The 25203-nt window shown below is 49.9% G+C and overlaps 2 protein-coding genes across 5 annotated transcripts in view; one reads left to right on the forward strand and one right to left on the reverse strand.

Annotated features, from left to right (window-relative positions):
- Nucleotides 1–18091, forward strand: part of LOC111139473 (nuclear receptor corepressor 1) — a 154158-nt gene extending 136067 nt beyond the window's left edge. For 3 of the 4 annotated variants that reach the window (XM_022491737.1, XM_022491738.1, XM_022491739.1), the window contains 10 exons: nucleotides 69–562; nucleotides 3161–3289; nucleotides 3963–4120; nucleotides 4273–4496; nucleotides 5483–5623; nucleotides 7239–7381; nucleotides 11293–11346; nucleotides 11984–12205; nucleotides 14446–14625; nucleotides 16083–18091. In XM_022491737.1, coding sequence (XP_022347445.1) covers nucleotides 69–562; nucleotides 3161–3289; nucleotides 3963–4120; nucleotides 4273–4496; nucleotides 5483–5623; nucleotides 7239–7381; nucleotides 11293–11346; nucleotides 11984–12205; nucleotides 14446–14625; nucleotides 16083–16270 — 1933 coding nt within the window. In that variant the 3' untranslated portion in view covers nucleotides 16271–18091. The remainder of the gene's footprint in view (nucleotides 1–68; nucleotides 563–3160; nucleotides 3290–3962; nucleotides 4121–4272; nucleotides 4497–5482; nucleotides 5624–7238; nucleotides 7382–11292; nucleotides 11347–11983; nucleotides 12206–14445; nucleotides 14626–16082) is intronic. The other variant, XM_022491740.1, reaches the window with a different exon arrangement.
- Nucleotides 18092–19312: 1221 nt separating this feature from the next.
- The window catches only part of LOC111139482 (tetratricopeptide repeat domain 19), a 31437-nt gene continuing 25546 nt past the window's right edge, over nucleotides 19313–25203 (reverse strand). Inside the window, exons 8-10 of the mRNA XM_022491751.1 lie at nucleotides 22652–22806; nucleotides 21055–21217; nucleotides 19313–20680 (exon numbers count right to left, since the gene is read on the reverse strand). Of these exons, the coding sequence (XP_022347459.1) occupies nucleotides 20547–20680; nucleotides 21055–21217; nucleotides 22652–22806 (452 nt within the window). The 3' untranslated portion in view covers nucleotides 19313–20546. The remainder of the gene's footprint in view (nucleotides 20681–21054; nucleotides 21218–22651; nucleotides 22807–25203) is intronic.

Consider the following 25203-nt stretch of genomic DNA (forward strand, 5'->3'; position numbering starts at 1 on the left):
GCCACCCCAGCACGCCCCCGTAGAGCCTGCCCTTCACAGACTTGTGTGTGATTTTCTTCTGTTCGCAGGCCGCTGCCCGCCGGGGGCCCGTCAATAAGCCAAGGCCTGCCGGCCTCCCGCTACAGCACCGCTGCGGATGCCCTGGCTGCCCTTGTGGACGCCGCAGCCTCTGCCCCCCAGATGGAGGTTTCCAAAACTAAAGAGAGTAAGCATGAAGCTACCAGGTTAGAAGAAAATTTGAGGAGCAGGTCAGCAGCAGTTAGTGAGCAGCAGCAGCTAGAGCAGAAAAGCCTGGAGGCGGAGAAGAGACCCGTTCAGTGTCTGTACACTCCTGCAGCCTTTCCAAGTGGCAAGCCCCAGCCCCATTCCTCAGTAGTTTACTCTGAGGCTGGGAACGAGAAAGGGCCGCCTCCAAAGTCCAGATATGAGGAAGAGCTAAGGACCCGAGGGAAGACTACCATTACCGCAGCTAACTTCATAGACGTGATCATCACCCGGCAGATTGCCTCGGACAAGGATGCGAGGGAACGTGGCTCTCAAAGTTCAGACTCTTCTAGTAGCTGTATGTATCTCCATCGGAGTTTTGCAATGTGCTGTCTGAGTAAAGAATTACTTTATTCCGTAGGTAAATCAGAACAATATGACATAAAGAAAATCCTGATCTGCGGGTAAATGTAATGGAAAGGTTTTGTGGATTAGTAGTGCAAAAATGTCTCTTCTGCTCTTTGTCGTGACTTTTTAAACTTCAGAGTTTCTTAAGTATGCCTGACAAAGTATTTCCCGTGAAAACACTGTGTCCTTTATGGAGGTAAAATTGCAAAGTAGGCAGGGCAGAGCTCGTGGTCAATTTGGGGCATCTGGAAGGTCAGAGAGGCTACCAAGGCCTCTTAAGCATTTTCTAAGACACAGATTTTTAAAAAGCGAGACCACTGTATTACTGGTCACTGCCATTTACGGTACACCTTTTCTGCAAACTGGATCTTTAAAAATTTTTTTTCCATACATGTATTGGTCCTTTTTATTCCTTCTTTATGCCTATGTCCTATTCTGTGCTCATTTTCTAAAACTGTTTTCATGCATTTCTTTTTTTTTTTTAACTGTTTTTAAATTTTATTTTAATTCCAGAATAGTTAACATAGAGTGTCGTGTTAGCTTCAGGTGTGTAACGTAGTCGTTAGGCACTTCGGTACGTGACTTGGTACGCATTGTCGTAAGTGTACCCTTCGCCCCGTCCCCGATTTCCCCCAGCTCCCCTCTGGTGACCACCAGTTTGCCCTCTACCATTGCAAGTTGGTTAGTCATTTTGACGTCTGCCTGTGAGTCCGTAAGAGTTCACAAATCCACTGTAAAACGCTGGAAGAGTCCTTCAGAATTAACAACTGCCTAAATTCTGTGTGGAATTCCTGAAGGAAGAATCGGGTATTTAAGCAAGTATCTGCTAATCCTTGAAGTGATTTAACCGTATGTGGGCATCTCTCTGTTGTGTTTATTAATGAAATTGAGGAGAGTTGGAGATTTCTTACGCATTAGCATGCAACGCGTAATTCTTTTTACCCCCGTGCCTACTTGTAACTTATTTGGGTAAATATCTACCCCATGGCTGAGTTTTTTGGAAAGAACGGTGCAGGTGGGTAGTCTGCTGTGTAGACAGTAAACTTCTGTTCGTCTGGCAGCGTGAACATCTGCAGAACACATACTACAGGTGCAGACTGTGCTAGCTGGGGAGGATGTCGTTGCAGGAGCAGGCCCAGAGGGAGGTCACCAGCACACCTGGTGACCCACCCAGCCTGTGGCTTACTGGACGCTGGGGCGCACGGCTCTAGTCAGTGACTAAGTACCTCCTTTCAGCTGGCATCACAAACCGGACCAAGTCTGAAGGTCTGAAAATGGGTTTGTCGTCTGTTCTGAGTGGGGCTGTCGTTTTTACCACTAAGTGACGAGCACGAAGGCCATAGCTGTTCACCGTTACTCAGTGTGGTTTCCAGTTTTTCCCTTTAGGGCCTCCCTCCCCCTGAAGGTGAACACAGGTTAGCCTCAGACTTCCTAGTGACTGTATGTTGGTTGTGCTGAGGTTTAGACTGCTGGGGACATAAACGGTCATGAATGCTGGTGGATACCGAAGTCGGAAGTGGTCTAAATTACTTTGAAAATAGTTATTTTAGTTCCTGAGAGATCATTTCTGTCCCAGTCACCGCGTTCCTGTCCTCCTGAGTATACTAGACCCCAGTGAATTACAACTTGCGTGGCCTGGTGAAGGGGTGGGAAGACAGGGTTGTTCATTTGGGTCCTGGAGGATCTGGGTGGGAGCCTGGTCACAGCTCATTCCAGGCTTCTAGACCTGCACGCAGGATCCACTGATCGATGACACTTGCTGATCCGGCCAGTCGTACAGGGACCCTTCGGGCCGCTGGCAGTCTCCCCAGACTCCGCAGCCTGTAGAAGCCGAGTACACTCTGAGGTCAGGAGGTCGCATGTCCCTGCCCTCCGCTGCATCGGCCTGCAGTTGGTTTTCCTGGGAACTTCTGCTTAGAGGGGCCTTCCCTGACGTGGGCATCCTTTCTGCCAGGGGGGTGAATTTACTTCTTTTCGGACATCCCTTGCCATTTCTGTGTTTTTCCACAGTGTAACAGTGCTGAGAAATCATTTGGAGTAATACTTTTTGTCTGCAGCAATCCGGTGATTTCTGAAAATTATTATATAACGTTACTTCATCTGTAGCTTTAAAGTCATCATCGTAATGAAGCAGCCGGGTACCCGACAGTTTTTCTGACAGCTGAGTGTCCCCCAGAATTTTAGGCACTGGAAACGGTGGGCTGTGGACATCCACTCTCTGATTTGTTCAGCCTCCTCCGAGGAGTGTCCTTCTGGTGGCAGTGCTCTCCAGCTCCCGGGAGAACGCTGCAGGCCTGTTCCGTAGCCTGCCTCACCTCAAGGTCCTAGAGGCCACACAGTTCCAGAAAACCCTGCTCCCTACAGAGACTAGGAGCCTGAGGAAGACTCGCGGACCGCTGATACCGGTGCCTTGAGCGGTGCTTGGTTTTTACCGCTGAACGTTTCGGAGAACAAAAACCAAAAATATGTGAATAGGTTTGAAGAGTTGGGACTTTTGCAACTTTTCACGGGATTCGTTTTAAAATGAGATTCTTTACTTTCCTTAAAGTATCTTCTCATCGGTATGAAGCCGCCGGCGATGCTATTGAGGTGATCAGCCCTGCTAGCTCCCCTGCGCCGCCCCAGGAGAAGCTGCAGGCCTATCAGCCAGACGTGGCCAAGGCAAATCAAGCGGAAGGTCTGTAGTTTTTAGCCACCGGCTGGCCTGTTTTCTGTCTGCACCTGGTGTTTGCTTCTGATGATCTGTCTGGACCATGTGACCGAAGACCTGGTTTTGTTTGTTTTGGTTTAGAGTAATCTTTATAGGAGCCTGCTTTAGAGATGTGCAAAACTGCACTAATGGAAAGTTGGTTTTATTTCTTAATTGTTTTTTATTTTTTAAAGATTTTATTTATTTATTTGACAGACAGCGATCACGAGTAGGCAGAGAGGCAGGCAGAGAGAGAGGAGGAAGCAGGCTCCCCACTGAGCAGAGAGCCCGATGCGGGGCTCGATCCCAGGACTCCGGGATCATGACCTGAGCCAAAGGCAGAGGCTTTAACCCCCTGAGCCACCCAGGCGCCCCTGGAAAGTTGGTTTTAAGCTTTGGTTGATTACTCCTTTGTTTACATCTAATGATACAGGACATAGTTGATATTTGGTTTCCCCTCTTAACACTTTCACAGGGCATTCTGTACTAGTTCTGATCTCTGTCAGTCAGTCCGTGGTTTTCCTTTCGAGATTAGGATCAGGAACTCTGGGTAGAGATGGGTATCACACCCTTCGCATGCGCTCCTCTGAGTCATGTTCAGTCTTTGATGAGTGAAAGGCCGGGGCATCCCTGAGTAAGACATCTGTCTGTCCTCCGTTAGGTGAAGCCACCAGACAGTACGAAGGACCATTACATCACTACCGACCCCAGCAGGAACCGCTGTCCCCACAACAGCAGCTGCCTGCCTCCTCACAGGCCGACGGGGTGGGCCAGGTGCCCAGGACCCACCGCCTGATCACACTTGCTGATCACATCTGTGTAAGTTGTTCATTAATTTTTCCTTTTTTGGTCAGTGCAGAAGGCACATTTCACAGAGAGGGAAGCATAAAAAAGATGTCCAGGTTTTTTATGCTACATTATTTGGCATGTCCTCAACGGATTTAACCAACTCCTTCTTTTTTCATTCACAGCAAATTATCACACAAGATTTTGCTAGAAATCAAGTTTCCTCACAGCCTTCCCAGCAGCCTCCCACTTCTACATTCCAAAATTCGCCATCTGCTCTGGTCTCCACACCTGTGCGGACTAAAACATCAAACCGTTATAGCCCAGAATCCCAGTCTCAGTCTGTCCACCATCAAAGACCAGGGTCAAGGGTTTCTCCAGAAAATCTAGTGGACAAAGCCAGGGGAAGGTATGGTTTTTATTTCAAACTTTATGTATATTTCCCAAGAGTAAAACAATGTTTAACTGTTACGCTCTACAGATCCCCTTTAAGATAAGGGATTCATTACTCACACCTAAGAGTGATTTACCTTCATGCCTTGGGAAATACAAATGAGGGTTTTCCCTCTGTATATTCTTGGAATGTTCACTGTCTGGGCAATTGGTATTATATCGTTTTAATGTCCATTCAACAAAGTCAGGGTCTTCATCTTTCCATGGAGGGAGGTGATAAATACTATTTCAAGTTTGATAAATCAAGAAAAATGTAAGATATTTTAGAATTTTAGAGGTAACCCCAAAGAACTTGAAGAAAAATGGTCAGAAACGGGCACCTGTAAAAATTGGATGGGGTTGATTGGGAAAGGAGGTGGCAGGGCATATACCCGAATAAAATTATATTCAAAGGTCACAGGTGCCTCTTAAGTGTATAATCACTGAGCCAAACCCTTTTTTTGGTCTGAACACTGTGTGTCTCTCACATTGTTCTTACCAACATGGTAGCCAGAGAAAGACCATTAACCTGCAAAGAACCACTCAGCCCTACAAGGGCATAACCCGAGCCTGTCTGGACTCCCCTGGCAAGCATTCAGGGTTCAGTCTGGTACTCCAGTCCTTTCTCCCTTAATGGGGGAAAGACCCGGTAAGCAGTGAAAGGCTGCAGGGCTCGCCGGAGTAGCGGCCAAGGACGGGATGGCGGGGTCTGGTGCCAAAGCCACGTAGTAGTCCTGACCTCCTGGCAGAGCACTGGCTGTCCTGGTTTGGCTATAAAGCAGTGGCAGCAGACTTTCTGGTAACTGGGCATATGTAGTGAAAACCTCAGGCAACTTTTTTTCTGATATAAATTAACAACTTTTATTCCTTCTCCTGAATAATGAGTGAATTAGTTTCTGTTCCGGGTAATTCGTAGATGAGCCGTAGGAGCATAATCTAATACTCTCTGTGGTACAATATCAGGCCTGGAAAATCCCCAGAGAGGAGTCACGTCTCTTCCGAGTCCTACGAGCCCATCTCCCCGCCCCAGGTTCCAGTTGTGCATGAGAAACAGGACAGCATGCTGCTACTGTCTCAGAGAGGAGCCGAGCCTGCGGAACAGAGGTGAGAGGCCTGCTGTGCTTCCGGCCGGCAGATCGTGCGTGTGTGTGTGTGCGCGCGCGTGTGCACGCGCGGTGTTATATGCTTCTGGTTTTCCTTAAGTCAGTGCCTCTTCTCCCTTACGCTTGTGTGTCACGATAGGAGTCCTGAAGGACCCTCTAGTCTCTGTTTTCCTGGTGATCTAGTGCTACTGGATTTTAATGAAAAATTGATATTTAAATAGGTTGTGGGGGAAAAAATTGGTCATTATTCTTCTTGAAATTTAAGACTTTGTAGATCTGTTTTTTTTTTAAAAAGCCTTTTTTGTCCACGTGATCAAACCACAGTCTGAGTGCCTGGCACGTACTAAGACTTGTGGACTCTAGGTGCAAAGGAAGTAACTGCTTCCCATATTTTTTCTTACCTGTTCCTAACCTGACCCCTGTGAATTCTTAGATTTTTCTTCCTTTCTGGATTAGCAGCTTTTGATTTGGCCCTGACCTGGTCCACTTCCCCTAGAGCACTTTATCCAAAACTCTTGGACTCAAGCTCCAAGTCATTAGGTTGGCATCTGAGTTCCTCTGTGAGCAGCTTCTTGCCACGCCTCGTTTCTGCCTTTCCCCCTTACTCTTCTCTTTGTCCACCACTTGCTGTCCCTGTAATGCCTTTCAGTCCTGTGTATGTGGTTTCCTTGGCGTCTGGCACCCGCAATATTCGTAGAGGTCAGTATAGGATTTGCCTGCAGTCCGATAAAGAGGGAGGGTCTCACTGCACAGTTGGTGCATTTCTTCCCATGGGTTCTGGGCTGTTTCCGCAGTGTACGTATTCACGGGCAGGCAGATAGGTGTTGGTACCTTTCAATGAAATGAAGAAAATGCATTGTTGGAAAGGGGATGATGTTACATTTAATTATAATGTTTACATGTTTTCCCTTAAGTCTGTGAGTATTTTGAGGACAAGGCCACATTTTCCTTATTTTTCTGTTGCGTATTTTTCTCTCCTGGCGTGTAGTAGGAATCCCTGAATTTGAATGAATCCACAGGACCAGATTAGGTCATCAGCAGCCTTCCGCCTGTTCATGGCGGTCATCTCCGGCTCTAGCTAGGCCACTGGTGGTCTTGAGCTGTTAAAGAAAAGCTTGCTTAAAATGTGTTAGTGTAGGAAGTTGCGAATGGATTGTGAAATCTTTTACATGAAACAGCTCCTCTGGTGGGAGGCTTGAAATGATTCTAATGGAGGTGGTTTTATTTCAGCGTTGTAGCTCTTCTGTCCATGTGTACAAGCTTTGATTGCTTAGGTACGCGCTTGCCGTTCTATAGGCAAGTGGCGCTTGCCTATAGGCCGGTGTCCGTGCTGTTGGGCAGATGGCGGCGGGTGGGCTGTTTCTAAGTTTTCCTTTTAACATCATTTGCTGCTTATTCCGCCTTTGTTAAGAATCTCTGTCCTAGATTATCTCCATTCCTGTCCTGTTTTTATGCAAGTGCTCATGTGTTTGTTTGTGTCCTGAAATACGATGTGGGGCTGTCACCACACACACAAGATGGGGCAGTGGTCATTTTCCCAAACACTGTGGAAGTCCCCAGGGTTAGGGGCACATGACAAAACAGATCTAACGATAGACATGACTGTGTCCCCACAGGAATGATTCCCGCTCGCCAGGGAGTATAAGCTACTTGCCTTCCTTCTTCACCAAGCTTGAAAACACGTCTCCCATGGTTAAATCAAAGAAGCAGGAGATTTTTCGTAAGTTGAACTCCTCTGGTGGAGGTGACTCTGATATGGGTAAGTGGGATTTCTTTCATGAATCCCAAAATAAAACCTGCATTGATAATGCTCTCTCCGGTGTTGCCTCTCGTGCATCCTTGAGTTTGCAGGCTCCAGCTGCATTTGATCTTAATTTCTTCGACTGCCCATTCGTGGGTTGCCTGCTAGACAGCAGGAACGCGCTGTTGCTGAAGCTGCCCATTTTCTCTCTGAACATGTGCGGGGCCTGGGAAACTTCTCTTCTGGGGGGCGGATCCGCTCTCCACAGGTTTTTTTTTTTTTTTTTATATACCACTGGTCTTAGTTTTATCCATTCGGGACTCCTCTACATGACCTTTCCTCCGCCATTTGAAGACAAGTCATGTCCTTCAAGTCTTCCCTCTGGAAACATCCCGTTTCGTCCGCGGTTCATCCCGTGCTTGTCCCCAGCTCGTGCTCTCCACAGAAAACCACCTGATTTAGCTCCACCTTCCAGTAGGTTGTGCGTAGGGTGGTATGATCTCCCCCAAGTGTATCTCTTAGTATTAAGGGACTCTAAGACTGTATGAGGGGTTCTGGTAACCAGTACACAGTTAGGCTGTAGTGTACTTAGTACCAGAATAAATAACAAGGTCTCTTCTAACGTGCTGCCCTTGAGCCAGACCGTTCCCTTGCTATACCTTGTTGTTCCCAATGCCACGCACAGGCCGAGGCAGTCTGTGCTGGTGCTGTGCAGTCACCTTTGCTGCCCTGGCACGGTCTCCCTGGATCTCGGTTGAGTCATCCGGCACTCATCTGCAGCCGCGGTCAGTCCACCGCGCAGGGACAGAGTAACGATGGCAAACAGCTCGAGTCCTGTAGAGAGAGACGGCTCTAGGGACTTGTAAGCACGTATTAAGCTCCTTCCAGCCTCACAACAGCCCTACGCCCTGCAGCGCAGAGGTGTCCGGTGCGCAGATGAGCAAACACAGGCGTCTAGGAAGCGGGGCAGGTCGCCTGGCGAGTGTGTCTCGGGCTGTGGTTCTGCTCCCGTGTGCCAGCGGCCTTCCGGCGGCTCTGTGCTGGCGGCCTCACCGTCCGCGTGCTGGGTACTTACTCCTTGGTAGGACGCAGCTCTGTCGCACGCAGACCTTCCCTCTGGGGCAGCATGCTCGTGTTCCCCGTGCTCTGTTCCTCGGCACTCGCTCGCTCGGGCCCACTTCTCCATCTTTTTAAGCGCATCAGGGATGGCAGCGACAGTTGCCAGATCTGGGTCGTCCCCAGTCTGCTCTGTTTCTGTGCTCTGCGCCGGCTCGCCTCCTGCCCCTGTCACAGGACAGTGTGGGCTGGGAGCCCCAAACTGCCAGGTGGCTGTGCGTCTGGATCTGACCCTTTGTGATCAATAAAGGTGGATCCGAGAGAAGAAAGGATGAGCCCAGTGTTGGCTGTTGTTTGTGAACAGTCTCTTTTGAAGGGGCAGCAAACCGTCTCAAAGAAAACATTTTCAAATATCGGCTGGTGTTGTTGTTGGGCTTGCCGATATCCTTTCCTTTAAAAAAAAAAATCATTTACAGCATTTCCCCATCTCATCACTGGTTTCATCTGTTACTTACAGTGGCTCAAATATCACCAACAAACATGGGGCGTGCTCGCCGTCGGATCCGAGGAGCCTGCCCGAGCACAAGTTTCGAACTGTTTCCGCCTCGCGGCCTGCACTCCGCCTCTCTAGTCCGGGTCTGGCCATTTTAGTGGGAAAAAGATTCTTGATAGGAAAATGCCACGTGACTTGAAGCAGCCTCCTTTATACTTCTGTCACCTGTTTCCCATGTCCTCAGGCAGTAGCTCTCTCGCTCGGTCATCCGGCAGTCAGTCACTGAGCCGGGTCCTGTGCCGGGCGCATACAGAGTGACAGATGGTCTCTACTCTGGAAATGTGTAATGAAACCAGTACCTCATTTTAACACACGATAAATATATGAGTGTCTTAAGGCAAGTAGGAACAAGTTGCTGGAGGACTGTTTTGGCTGCCAGAAAGGTTTTCCAGCATGGAACGGGACAGTTAAGGAATTGTATGTAGGGTCCATTGGGCTGATGGGTCCCCAGGGCACATTCAGTCGTCCTGGGGAAACGGAACGGAGAGATCCAAGCTGTCAGCAGCCGAGACCACTTTGTTTCAAGTCCGTCTCTCAGTTCAGTGTGCCCGGTGACTTTATTCTTCAAAAACCATACGCTTGACCCATTTCCTCTTCCAGAAATATTCTCTTCTCTTGCCTTTCAGATACTACGTTCTCCCGTGTTTTTTTCCTCTACTTCTCTGGCCATGTGTTTGTCTCTTCAGCCGCTCAGTCTTGCTTTGCCTGGCCCTCGGATGTTGGTTTCCCAGTGTTTTGCTTACGCGATAAAATCCCCGAATCATGTCATCACTCTGGGCGTTTCAGCCGTGTGCTGAGAACTCCTGAACTTGTATCTGGACTTTGGCATTTTCTACTGAGTTTTACTGACGTACCTTTGCAGACTTCATGTCTTCTCGGGTATCTGGCTTCTGAAATGTCTGACACTGTAACAGTCCACCTGTCCACGTGGAGAAGTCTGTCACCCCGCCCCCCCGCCACGCTTAACTCCGAGGTGGCTCCACTGTCACGCTCTGGGCATCGTCCCCCTGTACCTCGTCGAGTCTGCCTCCCAGCCTCCCAAACAGCTCACACATGCCACTCTCCCTTGCTCATTTCTGAGCAGGTGTCCTGTTCCCTCACGAGCTCGCCCATCTGTTTAAACAGGGGTCCCCACACTTTGATACTATCACAGGCCCCTGAACTGCAGGCCCCAGGACCCTAGCACCGTTACTGAGGCACCGAGGGGATTCTGTTGTCATGGCCTCAGGGGAACCACGCTAAACCTTGAGCTCCAGAGGTCAAGGATTTTAGCATTTTAAGCACAGGATCTTCGTATCCTCATTGGCTGAAAATGTGAAATTGTTTTTATCTGACCATTTTGATCAGTAAGAAGGTGATTTTATTATGAATTGTTCATTAAATACCTGTCCGACAAATGAACGAGCCCTATTTCACAAACTTCCGTGAGGACTGCGAGGCTGTGTCTGTCACTTTGTATTTTTTTAGGTTCGGTTTCTTTGCCTAAGTGTCACCTGACCCATAGTAGGGAGACTGTCCTGATTTTGTAAGCTCTTCCTGGAGATTTCTCCTCTCCTCCTGTTGCCAGTTTAAAGCTTCCCTGACTAAGAAAGTTCGTTTCAAGGCACACATACCCCCGTCTCCAGAGCCCGGTGTCCTCTCCAGGGCAGGGTCCGTCCTGCTGCAGACGCGTCCCCAACGTCACATCCTTCCCTGGGACCGCTTGCTTGGCCGCCCACCTGCTCCCCGCATGCTTCTCTCCCCAGTTCTCAGCATCAAGTCGGAGGTTGGGATGAAAACACCGTTTGTGTTCCCAGATTCCTCCCGTTTCCGCGCTTTCTGTGTTGTTCCCAGGCTGCCTGCCTGTTGTCAGACCGCGCCAGCGACAAACAGATCACGGGCTCATCCCGGGAATGTGACAGTAGTCCGCGGTGACCCACGGAAACTGTTGGGAAACCCACAGTCACTTCCATGCTCTTCCCCGCGGGGTCTGAGGTCAGGCCGCCTCAGACTGCCTGGCTTTGGCCGGGGTCACCTCAGGTCCAGGTGTCCTCCCAGCACGCTGGCCTCCTCGCCTCGTGTTTCTGCGGCAGCGCAGCGTCTCTTTCTGCCTCTGACTCTGCTGCCCCTCTTGCCATCTTCCTGCCTCCTCCAGTTTTTTACCAGAGTTTCTTTAAAAAAAAAAATTATTTCTTTCCCTTTGTTTTCACTTAATTGGTGAAAAATAAGGTTGCGATCGTGGAGAATAAAAAGGTGAATTTTATGGGAGGGTGTGAGACACTCTCTCTTGGCATGTGCGGTCGCTGAGCCTCCACTAATTCGAACGTTTGTTCACATACAGCAGCCGCCCAGCCGGGGACGGAGATCTTCAACCTGCCGGCGGTCACCTCGTCAGGTAAGCGGTGCAGCGGGGTTGCCGCCCGGGCGGGCTTCGGCAGACCGTGTCGCCAACCGACGGCATAGTGGGGGCCGCTCCAGGATGCAAGAGTGAATGAAATCGTGTCATTTAGTCAGGGAGGGGACAGAGATAGTAGCAATAAAAAGGGATTGAGGGGCCCTGGGTAGCTCAGTGGGTTAAGCCTCTGCCTTCGGCTCAGGTCATGATCGCAGGGTCCTGGGATCGAGCCCCGCATTGGGCTCTCTGCTCAGCGGGGAGTCTGCTTCCTCTCTGCCTGCCTCTCTGCCTACTTGTGATCTCTCTCTGTCAAATAAGTAAAATCGTAAAAAAAAAAAAAGGATTGAGATTCAGTAAACACTTGCTGGCAAGAAAAAGGGACAAAGAGAATCAAAACCATTCAAGAAGAGCGTAGAAACTAGAGTTGAAAAGAGGGAACAGTGGAGTAATGGAAGCGAGCGACTGATGCGTTCAGCTCAGAGAAATAAATTCCCCGGGGCCCTTCTCGGGGGGTGGCAGGGCCTGTGCATGGGCCTCAGTGGAGATGCAGGCCACGTGCTATGTCCCCTCCGGAGGCCTTCGCTTCTTGCTCCGCCGTTCAGAACCACGCAGGAATGCTGTGCGTGTCTCTCTCCAGGCTCCGTTAGCTCTAGAGGTCACTCTTTCGCTGATCCTGCCAGTAATCTGGGCCTGGAGGACATTATCAGGAAGGCGCTCATGGGAAGCTTTGACGACAAGGCGGAGGAGCACGGGGTCGTCCTGTCCCAGCCGGTGGGTGTGGTGCCTGGCGGGGCCAACACCTCCGTGGTGACCAGTGGTGAGACTCGGAGAGAGGAAGGGGACCCGTCACCTCATTCAGGTAAAGTTTCCGCTCTAGGGCTCTTCTGCTGCCTCTCCCAAGAAAAAGCCCGTTGATTTCCAGGTTGTAATGCTTCACCCAGAGACTTCATTTTATGTGCTTTCTGACTCACCTTTCAGGGTTTAGTTCCTTACAGAAAGGTTTGTTTGTTTATCTGCTCATTTTAGTAACGTACAGAAACTTTCAAAGGATGGAAATTTTTACGCAAAATGTCACCATTCAGTGTTGGGTATTATTTTTGTTTGCATCTAATTCTTATCTGGATCGACACATTTTAATTATGATACAAATGCAGTTTCATATTCTGCTTTTGAATTAAAAAAAAAAAAAACAGTGATAGGTTCAGCATATAAGAATTTTAAGCCACAGAATAAAGAGTAAGGAAAAAGGAAAACAAAAAACAAAAAACTTCAGATCACATCACCCAGAAAATGCTACTGTTCTTTTCTGAGAAGCATCATCCTAGAAGCGTCTCTGTATAAACACATAAAAGGACAGACAGACATTACAGTGAGATCATTCACACATCTTGGTGGAAGCGCGCGCACAGAAAACCTGATTCTAAGCTTCCTTTAAGCCCCTTTTTCTCAATTGAGAACTGATCTCTTCTGTGCTTAAAAATTTACCTGCAGGTCTGAGTATTTCCAGTTTAGTTTAGAGGTTTTTTTCTTGTTACATCAAGCGAAAGCTCTAAGGTTAAGAAGATCAAAGAGATCAGAAGTTTTTTGTTTGTTTGTTTAACCTGCATATATTAATTTGGGGGCGACATGGATCATTTCCTGCTCTGAAAGAGGAGCGCGGTCCTTCTGGTCTTCGCTCCGGATTTGTACTGACTGACGTGTGCGTGTACTTGAAGGTTGTGACATTGTGACTGTGGTTGTGTGATCCTCCTTGGTGGCATGTGGTATGGCTGTCGCACCCCTTTTCCTCACAGAGGGGGCTGCGCTCCCAGGCTGCTCACACTCCACGCCTTCTTGCCGCTGCTGCGTTTGACCTGGCAGCACCACACGTTCCTCAGACCATCTGCGGATGTGACGGCATTTCTCTCCTGGCATCAGTTGTGTGAGAAGGAAGGTGCGGTGCCCTCTTTTGGAGCTGGTGACGGTTTATCTGCCCGAAGAATCCTCTCTTCCTCAGTCTCGATGTGAACTGATAAGTTAGCGGTCGTTCTGGGTCAGGTTTTCCTGCGCACAGCCAGGCCGGCTGCGGGCTGATTCTCCGCTCACGGAAACGTCCTACTGTTTTCACTTGTTGGGCTTCGCGGTTCAAAAACATAACTAACATGTTTGCCGGCTCGTCTTCGTCCCGTCTGGTACCTTCTAATGATTTTTCATCATCTCGATCTCCTTCTGTTGCTTTACCGTGTTTCGCTTTCCCTTTGTGCGGTGACCCCCTGCGTCATGTCTGTTCTCATCCTCGCTGTGTGTTGTCGCCCAGGCTTTTCACCTCACCCTTTTGGGTTCCTGCAGGTGTGCTGAGCCCCGTTCGGAAACTGGCTCCACACAGGCTACAGTCTCTCCCCCGTGTCCGCAGCACTTTTCCGCCTCGTCCTAGGATGTTCTCTTCCTTACAGCGCGGACCTGCACGTCTTCTCTGCAGATAGTTCTGGAAGGCGTTCCGCCCACCTTTTCCTGTGCGCTGCAGGGTGCGGGGTGAAGTAGTTCTGCCGGGGCCGTCCCCTGGGCTCCGATCTCTTCGGAGATCTTTTTAACGTCTTGTTCTAGAGAGGGCGTCCTTCTCCTGTGAACTTCTAGGAACAGCCTGGGACGGAAGGGGCTGGCAAGCACTGCTGGGGTCCAGCAGTGCCACAAAGGGGCTTCTGTTCGATGCTTTTTTTCTTTTGGCATAAGATTTCCTTGGGTGTTGCATGAACTCCTCTGCTTCTCTCTAAACTGGTAGGCAGCGAGGCTGTGAGGATTTCAGGTTTTTGTCGGGCTGCTCTAATTTCCTGTCTCTGTGCTCCAAGGAAAGAAATGACGTCCCGGGAATTTTGTTTCCTTGGTTACATGTTTTTAAGTTTATGGTACGAGGATATAACTTTTGCCTTAGTTGCTACAAGGTAAATTCTGGCTTTTAAATAATCATTTTTTAACTTCATGGAGTCCTAGGATCGAGATTCTTTGTGCTACCTACCATCTTGCTTCCTTCTCTTAGCATTACGTAACCATCAGCCTTTTGGTAGGTTTTTAAGTTGAGAACATAATTACTCTGTGTCAGTAGTTAATTTATTTCACTTTTAGGAGGAGTTTGCAAACCAAAGCTGATCAGCAAGTCAAACAGCAGGAAATCTAAGTCTCCCATCCCTGGGCAAGGCTACTTAGGAACTGAGAGGCCCTCCTCCGTCTCCTCTGTACACTCAGAAGGGGATTACCACAGGCAGACGCCAGGGTGGGCCTGGGAAGACAGGCCCTCTTCAACAGGTGAGGAACACGCTGCTGGCAAAGGCGGCTTCAGGTGACCTTATCCGAGCCTTGGCTAGTACTTCTTGTAAAATCAGAAACTTCGGTAACCTCGTTACCGTACCAGTAGGTTCCACTCTCCAAAACAGAAACTGAACGCGTAGAATCTTAAGAATTGAGAGAATGCAAGGTCTAATTACCAGAAACAAGGAAGAGCTGTGAGGACTGGCCAGTCGCCCTCGAGGCTGTTGCATGTTACATGCCGCAGCATGTCGCATGCCGTAGCCCGCAGCGGCTCTGGGCGGACTGGGGACGTGTGGGATTTCAGTTCCTCCCAGAACCGACCTGAGCACGACGGGCGGCTCCCACTCGTCGCCTGGAGCCTCTGCGTAGACATCCTTAGAGCAGGGTCTTAGGGAAATACTGAGAAACCAAAATTAAGAAAGGGGAATAGTGGAAAAAGCCATCCTCTCGTAGGCTCACATGTTTATATGACTGATGAAAAACAATCATCTAGGATATTTACTGATGTTTTCCATTTTGTACTTGCTTGCTTGAAGCTTTTTTTCCAAACCTGATAACCACAGTAATGGTAGTCCTGAAAGGGAACAGGCAAACCTGGGGTATTTGGTGTAGATTTAAGGGTTTCACGGAATTACAAGCCATTTTTTTTAAGACGTTAAATACATACCAGTGGGGGAAAAATCTGAAATGTGCTCCCCCTAATTTATTAAAATATATATTTCATGTGGACACTATATCCACATAATTGAAGGCCTTTGCTTGATGAACTTCTCACATCGTACGCAGAGTATGTACTGGTTTGAAAACGTCTCAGCTAAACCAGTGACCGGTCTCCCATCTCTCTCAGAGAAGGAATTAAGTCATGAAACGAATGACTTGATAAAAATAGTAGGCTTTCCACTTTTACAGTTTCTTAAGCTGTTGTAAAAGGCTTTCTGGGGATAGTGGAACAATCTAGGTGGTGGCAGAAGGTGGCAGTGCTCTTGCTGGGGTCACATGCCCCCTTCCAGGTCTCGGACCTGCTAAATCCGCCCAGTGAGCGCCAGCAGATGGCACCTGCCTGCTGACCCCGGATCTTCGTCCTCAGGACACTGCACTTCTGCCTTTACCTCTAAGAGTCTGCACGTTCTCGGTGTAGACGCTGAAGCTTAAAAGGCGGTACTTCTACTTGGGATTCTCCACGGAAACGCCCCGATCCGAGACTTCCCTCAGAACCCCTGCCCGAGCATCCGTGCCTGGGCTCCGCAGTGCTAAGCTGCTGTTGGTCCTCGGGCCTCGCGTCCTTTCTAGATTCTCACTGAGGCGGCCTCCCGGGCCCTTCCACGTTGTTCCATGTGCTCTCGGTGTCACGAGATCGTTTCGGTAGATGATTGTGTCTTCTGTGACGCGGTGTGGGACAGCGGCTGTGGTCATGACACTGAAAACTCTCTCTCTCTCTCTCTCTCTCTCGTCAGGCTCAACTCAGTTCCCGTACAACCCCCTGACCATGCGGATGCTCAGCAGCACCCCGCCCACGCCCATCGCGTGCGCCCCCGCGTCGGCGGCCCAGGCGGCCCCACACCCGCAGAACCGGCTCTGGGAGCGGGAGCCGGCGCCGCTGCTGTCGGCGCAGTACGAGACGCTGTCGGACAGCGACGACTGAGCGCGCGGGGAAGGCGGGCTCGGTGGCGCCGAGGGGTGGGGTGGGGGCTCTCGTTTGGGGTGGTTTTGTTTTTAATGGCGGGTAACAAACCTGTCCTCCTCTGACTCGTGCCCAGAGACTTTTCAGGAGAGCCTGGACCACGGACGATGAAGAAATGATGGAAATGTATTTGGAGGGGCAGAGGGGGGGGGGGGGGGGGGGGGGGGGGGCTGCCTTGGATACAGGCACTTCGGTGGATTCGAATAGTGGAGGGCTGAGATGTAGAGTTTTTAAGAAGTGGACAATTCCTGTTCCTACATCTGTTTGTAAAGAAAACCATAATGTCTTTAAATCACTCTTCTGTAAATAGATGACCTTTTTTGCAGTGTTTCCCCTTGCTGTAGTATCTGGTGTACTTATGTTCAAATCAGCGCATCAACTTTGGGGGGGGGGGATTTTAAAAAACAGACTCCGCACCTATCTTTTTAACCCTTGCCTTCTAAACAACCTCATACAGCCCAGTTACATAACGTTGGCTGTCACGGGCATTGTACTTTTATCCAGTTTTGTCTCCTCCAAATTCAGATTTCCGGTGATGTTTCAGATCTTGTGGAAATGTTTAGATTTTTAACACAGACCCTGTCGTGAAATCTGTACATTACGTTATTAGGGTCAAAGGTAAGAGAAACAGAATTCTGCCATACTGTAAATTTCCAATGCAGGCTTTAATTTTTTTTAATTAGTAGCACTGAAAAAATATTACTGCATGGGTATGTTATAGTTCCGTTTTTAAAGTTTAAAAAAAAAAAGGCTTATTTGAGACATCCCTCACTGTTATGCACACTGGTGACATAGCCACACCCCTAAGTATCCTTTTCCTTCTGCATCTGATGCAGCCCAACAGAGCTTTTGTTTTGAAATAAATCTGACTACCCTGTCCATAGCTACACAGATCATGTGTGATTTAAGGGTCTTAATGTCTCAGGTTGCAAAGGAAAAACTAGTATCTTGTCTTTAGGTTGCTCGGTATTGGCTGAGCCGGAAGGTAACGACCCGAGTCGAATGTTCGTCTGTTAGGTGCGCTGTGTTCTGGTCCCGAGGCCTCATGGTGAACGTGCGGTTTGGTCCCTTCCCATTTGCCACATGCCAGTACTCCCTTTGAGTCCTTGTGGGCAAGAGTTTATGGTTGAATCTTTTCATTTCACTGAATCTCAAGGAGTGAATACCTTAAAAAGAGTGAATTTTAAACTAATTATGGTACTAGAGGGTCCGTTTCATCCTTAATAATTGCTTGTTGAATTGTGAGATTTTTTTTCTCCATCCAACTTAAGCAGAGCCTTGAAGCATCCTTCCGGAGCAGGAGGAAAGGGACCGTTCCGGAGGGACGCCACTGAAGATGAGAATGGGGAGAGACTGAGGTCTCTGCAGAGGATACAAATTAGCACTTTATGGACTAAATAGATCTAAACTTTTTAACAGAAATACTCGAGACTCTAGAGAAAGCAGGTGTACGATAACCACTGACTGAGTGCCTCCCGGCCTGCCCGAGACTCTCGCAGGGCCCTTAGCACTGGGGTCTGGTCCCTAATTGGGTAATGCAGGCACTGGCTCAGGACCTTGCCCACACGGTTAATTAAGTGACAAAGGCCACAAGTCTGTGTGTGTCTGAAGTTCAGCCTTCACTCCTGTTGCTGTTCTACTCCCGGAGACTTTGGGTCTCACGCTAAACTTGAGAGCAGGGTCAGTGATCCTGTTCCTTCCACTTGGAAAGTTGATACTGCCCTGTTACACAAACGCATAAATGTTCATGTGAATGGAAAACAGTAAACATTCTCCGTACCAGTTCCTATTTTAGGTATCGTTCATTTATAGTGCCGGCACACCCGAAAGACATGATGGTGATGAATATTTTCCCAGGACCCTGAAGGTCCTGAGCTACTCCAAATCAGACTGGCTTTTGCCAGCATGTCGCCCGAGAGCCTTTTTACTTCCACAGTCGCACTCAAGGACCCCTCACGCCCCCCTGCTCAGTGCACGCGTCTTACCACTCCAGCGGCCATGGCGCGGAGGAGGGATCATTTCTTAGGGCAGAACACGGAAAGGACAGAACTCACACGCAGCTTACCTGCGGAGCAAACCCTCTGGGAAGGGGGCCGTCCACCAAGGCAGGATCGGGAGAGCCCCGAGAGGGACCGAGGACTGGCGAATGTCGGCTGTGAACCCAGGCAGGACACTCTGTGGGCTGGGAGGTCAGTGGTCCAAAGCTGCCTCCTTCTGCACGAGCGGGCAGGACCCCGCAGCCACGGAGGTCTTCCCGGTGCCGCGCAAAGCGGCGTCCCGATAGCCGGGCTTCCAGCGCACGCTCATGACCGGGAGTTTCGCAGTGCTTTAATTTGGGTATGCTGGTTCCATTTTAAAATATTTATGCCCTGAAAACTCCGGTGACATAGTTCGGACACTTAAACTCCACTATTTTTAACAACTCACTTTTGAATGCAGACCCGATGGCCAAGGGGTCGGTCCTCCTGCTTTGCTACCCTGTTTTACAACAGTGCAAATGAACTTCCTTGGAAATACCCACATGATGAGACTGGGGACACCTACAGTCTTTCCAGCACCGGGACGGGACCATGAGCTAAATCCTTGTGGAGGATCAAAAATTCTTAAGTAAAACCTGGAGTGACAAACCTAACATTCAGTAATCCCTGCCATTGTGAAAAGGGAAAAACATTCTCAGTGCAGATGGTGAGTAGGTGATACTTATTTTTCAAAACTCAACCAATCAATAAATTAAGCCTGGGTTGCACTGACAATCTGATTGATACTCTGTTTCTCGTTAGACCTGAATAAAGGAGCTAGCTGGGTGGTAAGAGATGAGCTTACCAGAAAGCAGGAAGAAACTGACATCAGCAAATGTAATAAAAATATAAATATAAAAAAATATAAAATTCTAGTTTAAGTCTAATCCCCGAGGATTTGGACCTCAAGGTTTCTAGTTTCTGTTTTCCTGACTCTAGTAAGTTCGTTCTTGTGAGAAATTCAAAGATTACGGAATACATAGAGTGTTGTTGTAGAGTCTCTAGTTTATTATGAAAGGATTCTTCCAGTATGTACACAGGAAACAAAAATATCTGTTTATCGTTCCCACTCACACCCCCACCTGCAGAGGCTTACCAACAACAGTGCTCCTTCATGGCACCTACAAAAACCACCTTTCCCCTGGGCGAAGGGCTCCCTGCGAGCCTTGGGCAGTGAGCACAGCTGGCTCCCTAGCCCGCAGGTTTCAACTGTGCGTGCTCTGCGGCAGCAGGGTAAGGCTCTTTCCACACAGTAGTCTGTCCACCTACGGTCCTCTGACCAGGTATGTTCTCCCACGGCCGCAGGGGAATCTCCTCGGTCCCCTGCTTTACAGACGCGGATACCAAAGGCCAGGAACAGGTCAGTGATCCTGCTACTGTACCAGCAGTGCCTGCTGGAATCGCGGGGGGCGGGGGGTTTACAGGTCACACGTGTAAGGCCCTACCCTGAGGCTGGGGGCTGCAGCCTGGGCAGGTGCAGAGGACCCTGCGCAGGGCCCGAGGCTGCACAGGCAGTGGAGTGCTCCACCAGCTTCAAGAAGAGTCCGCGTCACTCCTTGTTCCCCTTCCTCACGGTCGTATATAACCAGATATAAAAACACACAGTTCACTTTTATTTATCATTAAATGGGCATACTTCCAAGGACCTAAAACTCCTACTTCCAAACGTCATGCTGGACGCTGGTGCAAACCAAGACGAGACTTTTGCTCTACTACGCGTTACACCCCACACTGGGCTTCATGAAAGGGAGAAGGAAAATAACTCACCACAATCCCCCTTCACCACAAGACAGGTCGCTCTGATCTGCCCGACAGCGATAAAACGAAAGAGAGGGGAGGGAATCAATGGGTCAGAACCACAGGACGCGGATGCTGGCTGACCCCCCTCCCCCCCGCACGCCCAGCCGACGGCGGCCCAGCCCCTCGCCATCCACGGTGCCCCCAAGACCCGCGCGCCTGGACCCTCTCAGAGGTCACGACTGAAAGCATCACTTGACATCTGTCCTTAGAGGCAAAACCAGCCAGGGGTGAGAGTTGTTTTTCCTTTAAAAACACAAAGTGGCAGTGTATACAACTCGTCCTTCACCACAGCCACACTGACAAAACTTGAATATCAAGGAGAAAGGATCTAAGCCACTGATTTGGGTATCACTGAGACCGGAATAATCACTGTTGCTGAAAATTCCCTACAACAAAAAGGGATCTCGCGCTTCGTAAAATTAAGTTAAAGGTCTACTTTTTCTCGACAGCTCGGCCAGCTCTTCCCTGATGTGCTGTATAGAAACCTCGTCTCTCTTCAGCTCCGCTTGCTTCAGCGCCTCCTGGTAGATCTCTCTTGCTTGTGCGTATCGCTCTAAATGACCCAGAGAGAAGGGAGGAGAGAGAGAAATGCAGGTTTTCAGAGTGATTCTGCGAGGCTCCGCAGGGTGGGCACCAGTGGCCACATGTGGAGCCCCGGGCGGGCACGGCCTCCTCTCCTGCCAGGGCCCCCTGCCTGCCCGTCCTGCCAGTGGCGGAGCGGGGCCCCACGCTCTCGGCCTAAGCTCCCACAGCTCACCAGGAGCGCTAGAGGCCACACACGGTGCCACTGGAAGCAAACATGTCCTCTCTGGGACCTCCGGCCAGCCCCCTCGTTCCAGAGCTTCCGGACCACCCCTGGCCTCCCTGAAGCCCTCTCGCAGAGTCCTACCTCCAGGGACCCTCTTGCCCTCACGCCGGGCACCCTACCTCGGTGCATGAGGATGGCGGCCAGGTTACTGAGCAGCATGTGCAGCTCGGGGTGCTCGATCTGCCTGGCCAGGTCGGACGCCCTCTGCACGTACGCGCAGGCCTCATCGAAGCGGCCCTGCGCGTCCAGGGTGGTCGCCAGGTCACTCATCAGCACGATGGTCTGTGCCCAACAGAAAACGGGGCCAGTTAAAACAAGCAGCTACACAGATCGAACAATCTGGAGTCTGGTGAACTGAATCTACACTTAAGATTCCGTGTTCCTAGCATCCCGCAAGTGAAGGGCATCGGCCTTGAACGAGCCGCGTCCGCTCACTGTTCGCACCGTACGGCACACGGCATCCGTTCGACTCCGGAAAATGACAGAAGTCTAGAAACTTGGGAACAGGACGAATATTACTTAATCTGATGACCAAATTAGAAGCACACACACAAAAATAAAACCGCAAGCAGCAGCTATAAACAATCTCATTTAAGGTTTGCCGTCCTGAGAAGCTAGCCTCCGGCGCCGTCTTACAATGTCATTCCTGCGGGTGACTCTGAGACTCATCGAGAAGAAGAAATACACAGATTATGGGTTTTAGGAAGATCTCTTTTAAGGGTTTTGAATCTTAAACTCTTAAGTCAACATTTAAGAATTTTGACACTAGGAGTGGCAGACCCGCCTCAGCTCCTGAAGCCCGTGCTTTAAGCCTCGGTTCTAGCACTTGCGATCTGAATTGCAGATTTGTCTTCTTCCTCCGCAGTGCTATATTCCATGAAGGGCACTCTGTCACCTAAGTCCCCTTCCTGAGCATAAGTCATAGCCCAATACCTTGACTCGCCCACTGCCCCCAGCCTGGAACATGTTCAGGTGGGTTAAAATGTGCGTCCTTCCGAGGGCTACGGAGCATCTCAGATAAGTGATCTAGTTCTCACTTCTAAGAACTCAGTCTGATGGGGAAGAAACAGATTTCAGTTCAGTGCGGTCTCGGTTCTAAGCGAGAGCTCTGCACGGCGTGGCTATATTCTGTGTCAGTGGCTTTGACTTTTTAATGCAGTCCCCCTCCCCCTTCTCCCCCCACGTCCCCTGGCAGCTTACCTGTGGGGTGAGGGAGGCAAGAACCTCCATGTGTCAACCTGCTCCTCCTAAGATTCCCACTGAGATTCAGGGTTCCAGAACACTGCGCTGGGTGCCCTGAGGGCCTGCAAGCCCGGGGTGCCTGGTTAGACCTACTAGTGGGGACAGGCTGCTCCTCTGTGTAAATGGATACACACACAGAAGGCTCTGGACAGACCTAGTAAATGATGCAAGGTCTCAGATGCTTTTTTTTTTAATTTTTGGGTTTTTTTTTTTTGAAAGTCGTCTGTGCACCCAACCTGGGACTCAAACTCTACCTCAAGGTCGAGAGTCAGGTGCACACTCTGCTGAGCCTGTCGGCAGCCCTCGGGTCCTTCTGAAGCAGGCAGCCAGGGGGTGGGCAAAGAAAGGGCCTGGGGCACACGGACGGGAAACCACTAGGACCATCCACTGAGAATCCGTCCCCAATGTGGGATCTCACACCAGGACACTCTGACACCTCTGTTTTACGCTCCTCTCCCCGCTCTCCTCCCTTACCTGTGGGTGTCTTTCTCCTAGCATTTCTTCGGAAATCTGCAAAGCCTTTTCATACATCCTTTGTGCCTGTGACGGCTGCTTGGAGAACAGAAGGTAGCGCGCGTAGGTGTCCAAGCACATGCCGAGGAGGAGGTGGGTGCCGGCCTTCTCTTGCACTGAGGAGGAGAGAAGAGCGGTGTCCGCATATGACACGAGCGCAACAGGGAAAGTGAGGCAGAGGCGCGGACGGGCTGCTTCCGACTCTCGCTTGTTACCAAGGCCCATGAGTATTTTCATGGTACGGGACCCATGGAATGTGTCCTGTCGTTTAAGAACTACCTCTGACCTTCCCCTTTGTTACACAGGGGGATGAACATCTGAATAGGTTCCCGGACCCAATTTCAGTGTGTGTGGTGGGGGGAGGCGGGGCATCCCCACACGGAGAAGCCACTCTCTGACACAGCACAGAGTTTAAGAATTCACCGATTGGGACACTGTTACCCAGATCGCATCTGATGCCACAGGTGGAGGGTTCAGTCCCACCTGATGGCCCCCCTTCCCCCATCAGACACCAGTCACAAGCCCCGTGCTTCTGCCAGCAGCTGGCCACGCAGTGGAGCTTCCGGTTCGACCCCTCCGAACCAGGATGCCAACTGCGAGTCCTGGTCCCGGCCGACGGACTGTATGGCAGAGCTTGCCCGGGCCTCCCTCCTTCAGTTACGTTCATTTGCTAGATCAGCTCACAGAACTCAGAACATTCTGCTTCCTGGGTTACTGTTTATTATAAAAGGATGTAACTCGGAACAACCAGATGGAAGGGACGCACAGAACAAGGTGTGTGGGAAGGGGCGTGAAGCTTCTATGTCCTCTCCGGGAGCACCAACTGTCCCAGGATCTCTGAGTGTCTGGGTTTTCGAGGCTCCATTACGTGGGCGTGACTGATTCGATGACTAGCCATTCGGGACTGACTAAAGCTATGACCCTCCCGGTCCCCCTCCGCCCAGGCCAGGGTGGGACTGACCGGCAACCCTCTAATTTACAGGACCCGATCTCTTGACAGCTGTCTTTGTCTTGACAGCGTCCTTAGGAGATGGCCCAGAGTCTCCTCGTTAATGTAACAAAAGACACCTTAATCACTCTCAGCGGGAGAAATTCCAGGGGTCTGGGGAGCTCTGAACCGAGAACTGCAGACAAAGACCAAGTATAGATAAGAAATAGATTTGGTCTGGGGCGCCTGGGTGGCTCTGTGGGTTAAAGCCTCTGCCTTTGGCTCATGTCATGATCCTAGGGTGTGGGATAGAGCCCCGCATCAGGCTCTCTGCTCAGTGGAGAGGCTACTTCCTCCTCTCTCTCTCTGCCTGCCTCTCTGCCTACTTGTGATCTCTGTCTGTCAAATAAATAAATAAAATCTTTTAAAAAAGGAAATAGATTTGGTCATCTGACTGTTATCAAATCACAATACTGCAATATCCAATTAAATGACAAATTTTTCCTCACGTTTCTCCTTTAAAGATTTTATTTTTTTTAAAGTAACCACTACACCCACCGTGGGGCACGAGCTCACAAGCCCCAGATCAGGAACTGCGCTTCTGCGACAGGGCCGATCAGGCCCCCCGCCTCCCCCCACATTTTAAGTAAGACCTTGAACATCAAGATACAGAGCATTAATTTTAGTCCAAAACTGTATTTACTATAAACAGGTAAAGATAAATCCCAAGAATTAGTGAAAGACAAAGAAAGGATAGGACAAATGAAAGCGTTTTCAGGTGCAAAAAAGGCAATGCTTGGTAAGAGACCAAGAAAACGCTCAGAATCATGAACTAGAAAGTCACAAGGCAACCGAAAGAACAGTTAATCCATCTTTTGAAGAAGAAAGACGGCAATGAGACGGCAGCTCTGGAAAATTACAGTATTGACGACACAACGTCTCACATGCAGAAAGTGTCAAATACCTAAGCCGCACGAATGGGACATGACAGACCTTGAGCACAGACTCCGGCCACAACAAGGCGCACAAGCGAAGACCCAGGAGAGCTGGCGGACGTGGACACGGGATGACCTGGACCGCAGGGGAACGCCAAGAAAGGGTCCCCGCAGATAAACTCTGGAAGCTGTGACACACCCAACCAATGATGGTCAGCTGGCTTCACTTCCCAGCAAATTCACACGCGACCCTCTTCCTTCCCCGCCGCTCAAAGCTTCAGAAAACGTGCAAAAGGCAGACAGAATTTAAAGATGAGCAGGGAACCAGGTCTAACAGGATGATCAATGATTTCAGAGAGAGTTTAAATAGGCCGGTTTCACTGGGGTGGATGAAGACAGCCGCTGACACGTTGTCACAGGGTAAAAGTTAAGAAACAACGCAGAGCAGGGACGCCTGGGTGGCTCAGTTGGTTAAGCAGCTGCCTTCGGCTCAGGTCATGATCCCAGCGTCCTGGGATCGAGTCCCACATCGGGCTCCTTGCTCATCAGGGAGCCTGCTTCTCCCTCTGCCTCTGCCTGCCATTCCGTCTGCCTGTGCTTGCTCTCTCTCCCTCTCTCTCTCTGACAAATAAATAAATAAAATCTTTAAA

Source organism: Enhydra lutris, unplaced genomic scaffold (genome assembly GCF_002288905.1).
Source record: "Enhydra lutris kenyoni isolate GAN:26980312 unplaced genomic scaffold, ASM228890v2 scaffoldscaffold109, whole genome shotgun sequence".
NCBI lineage: Eukaryota > Metazoa > Chordata > Mammalia > Carnivora > Mustelidae > Enhydra > Enhydra lutris.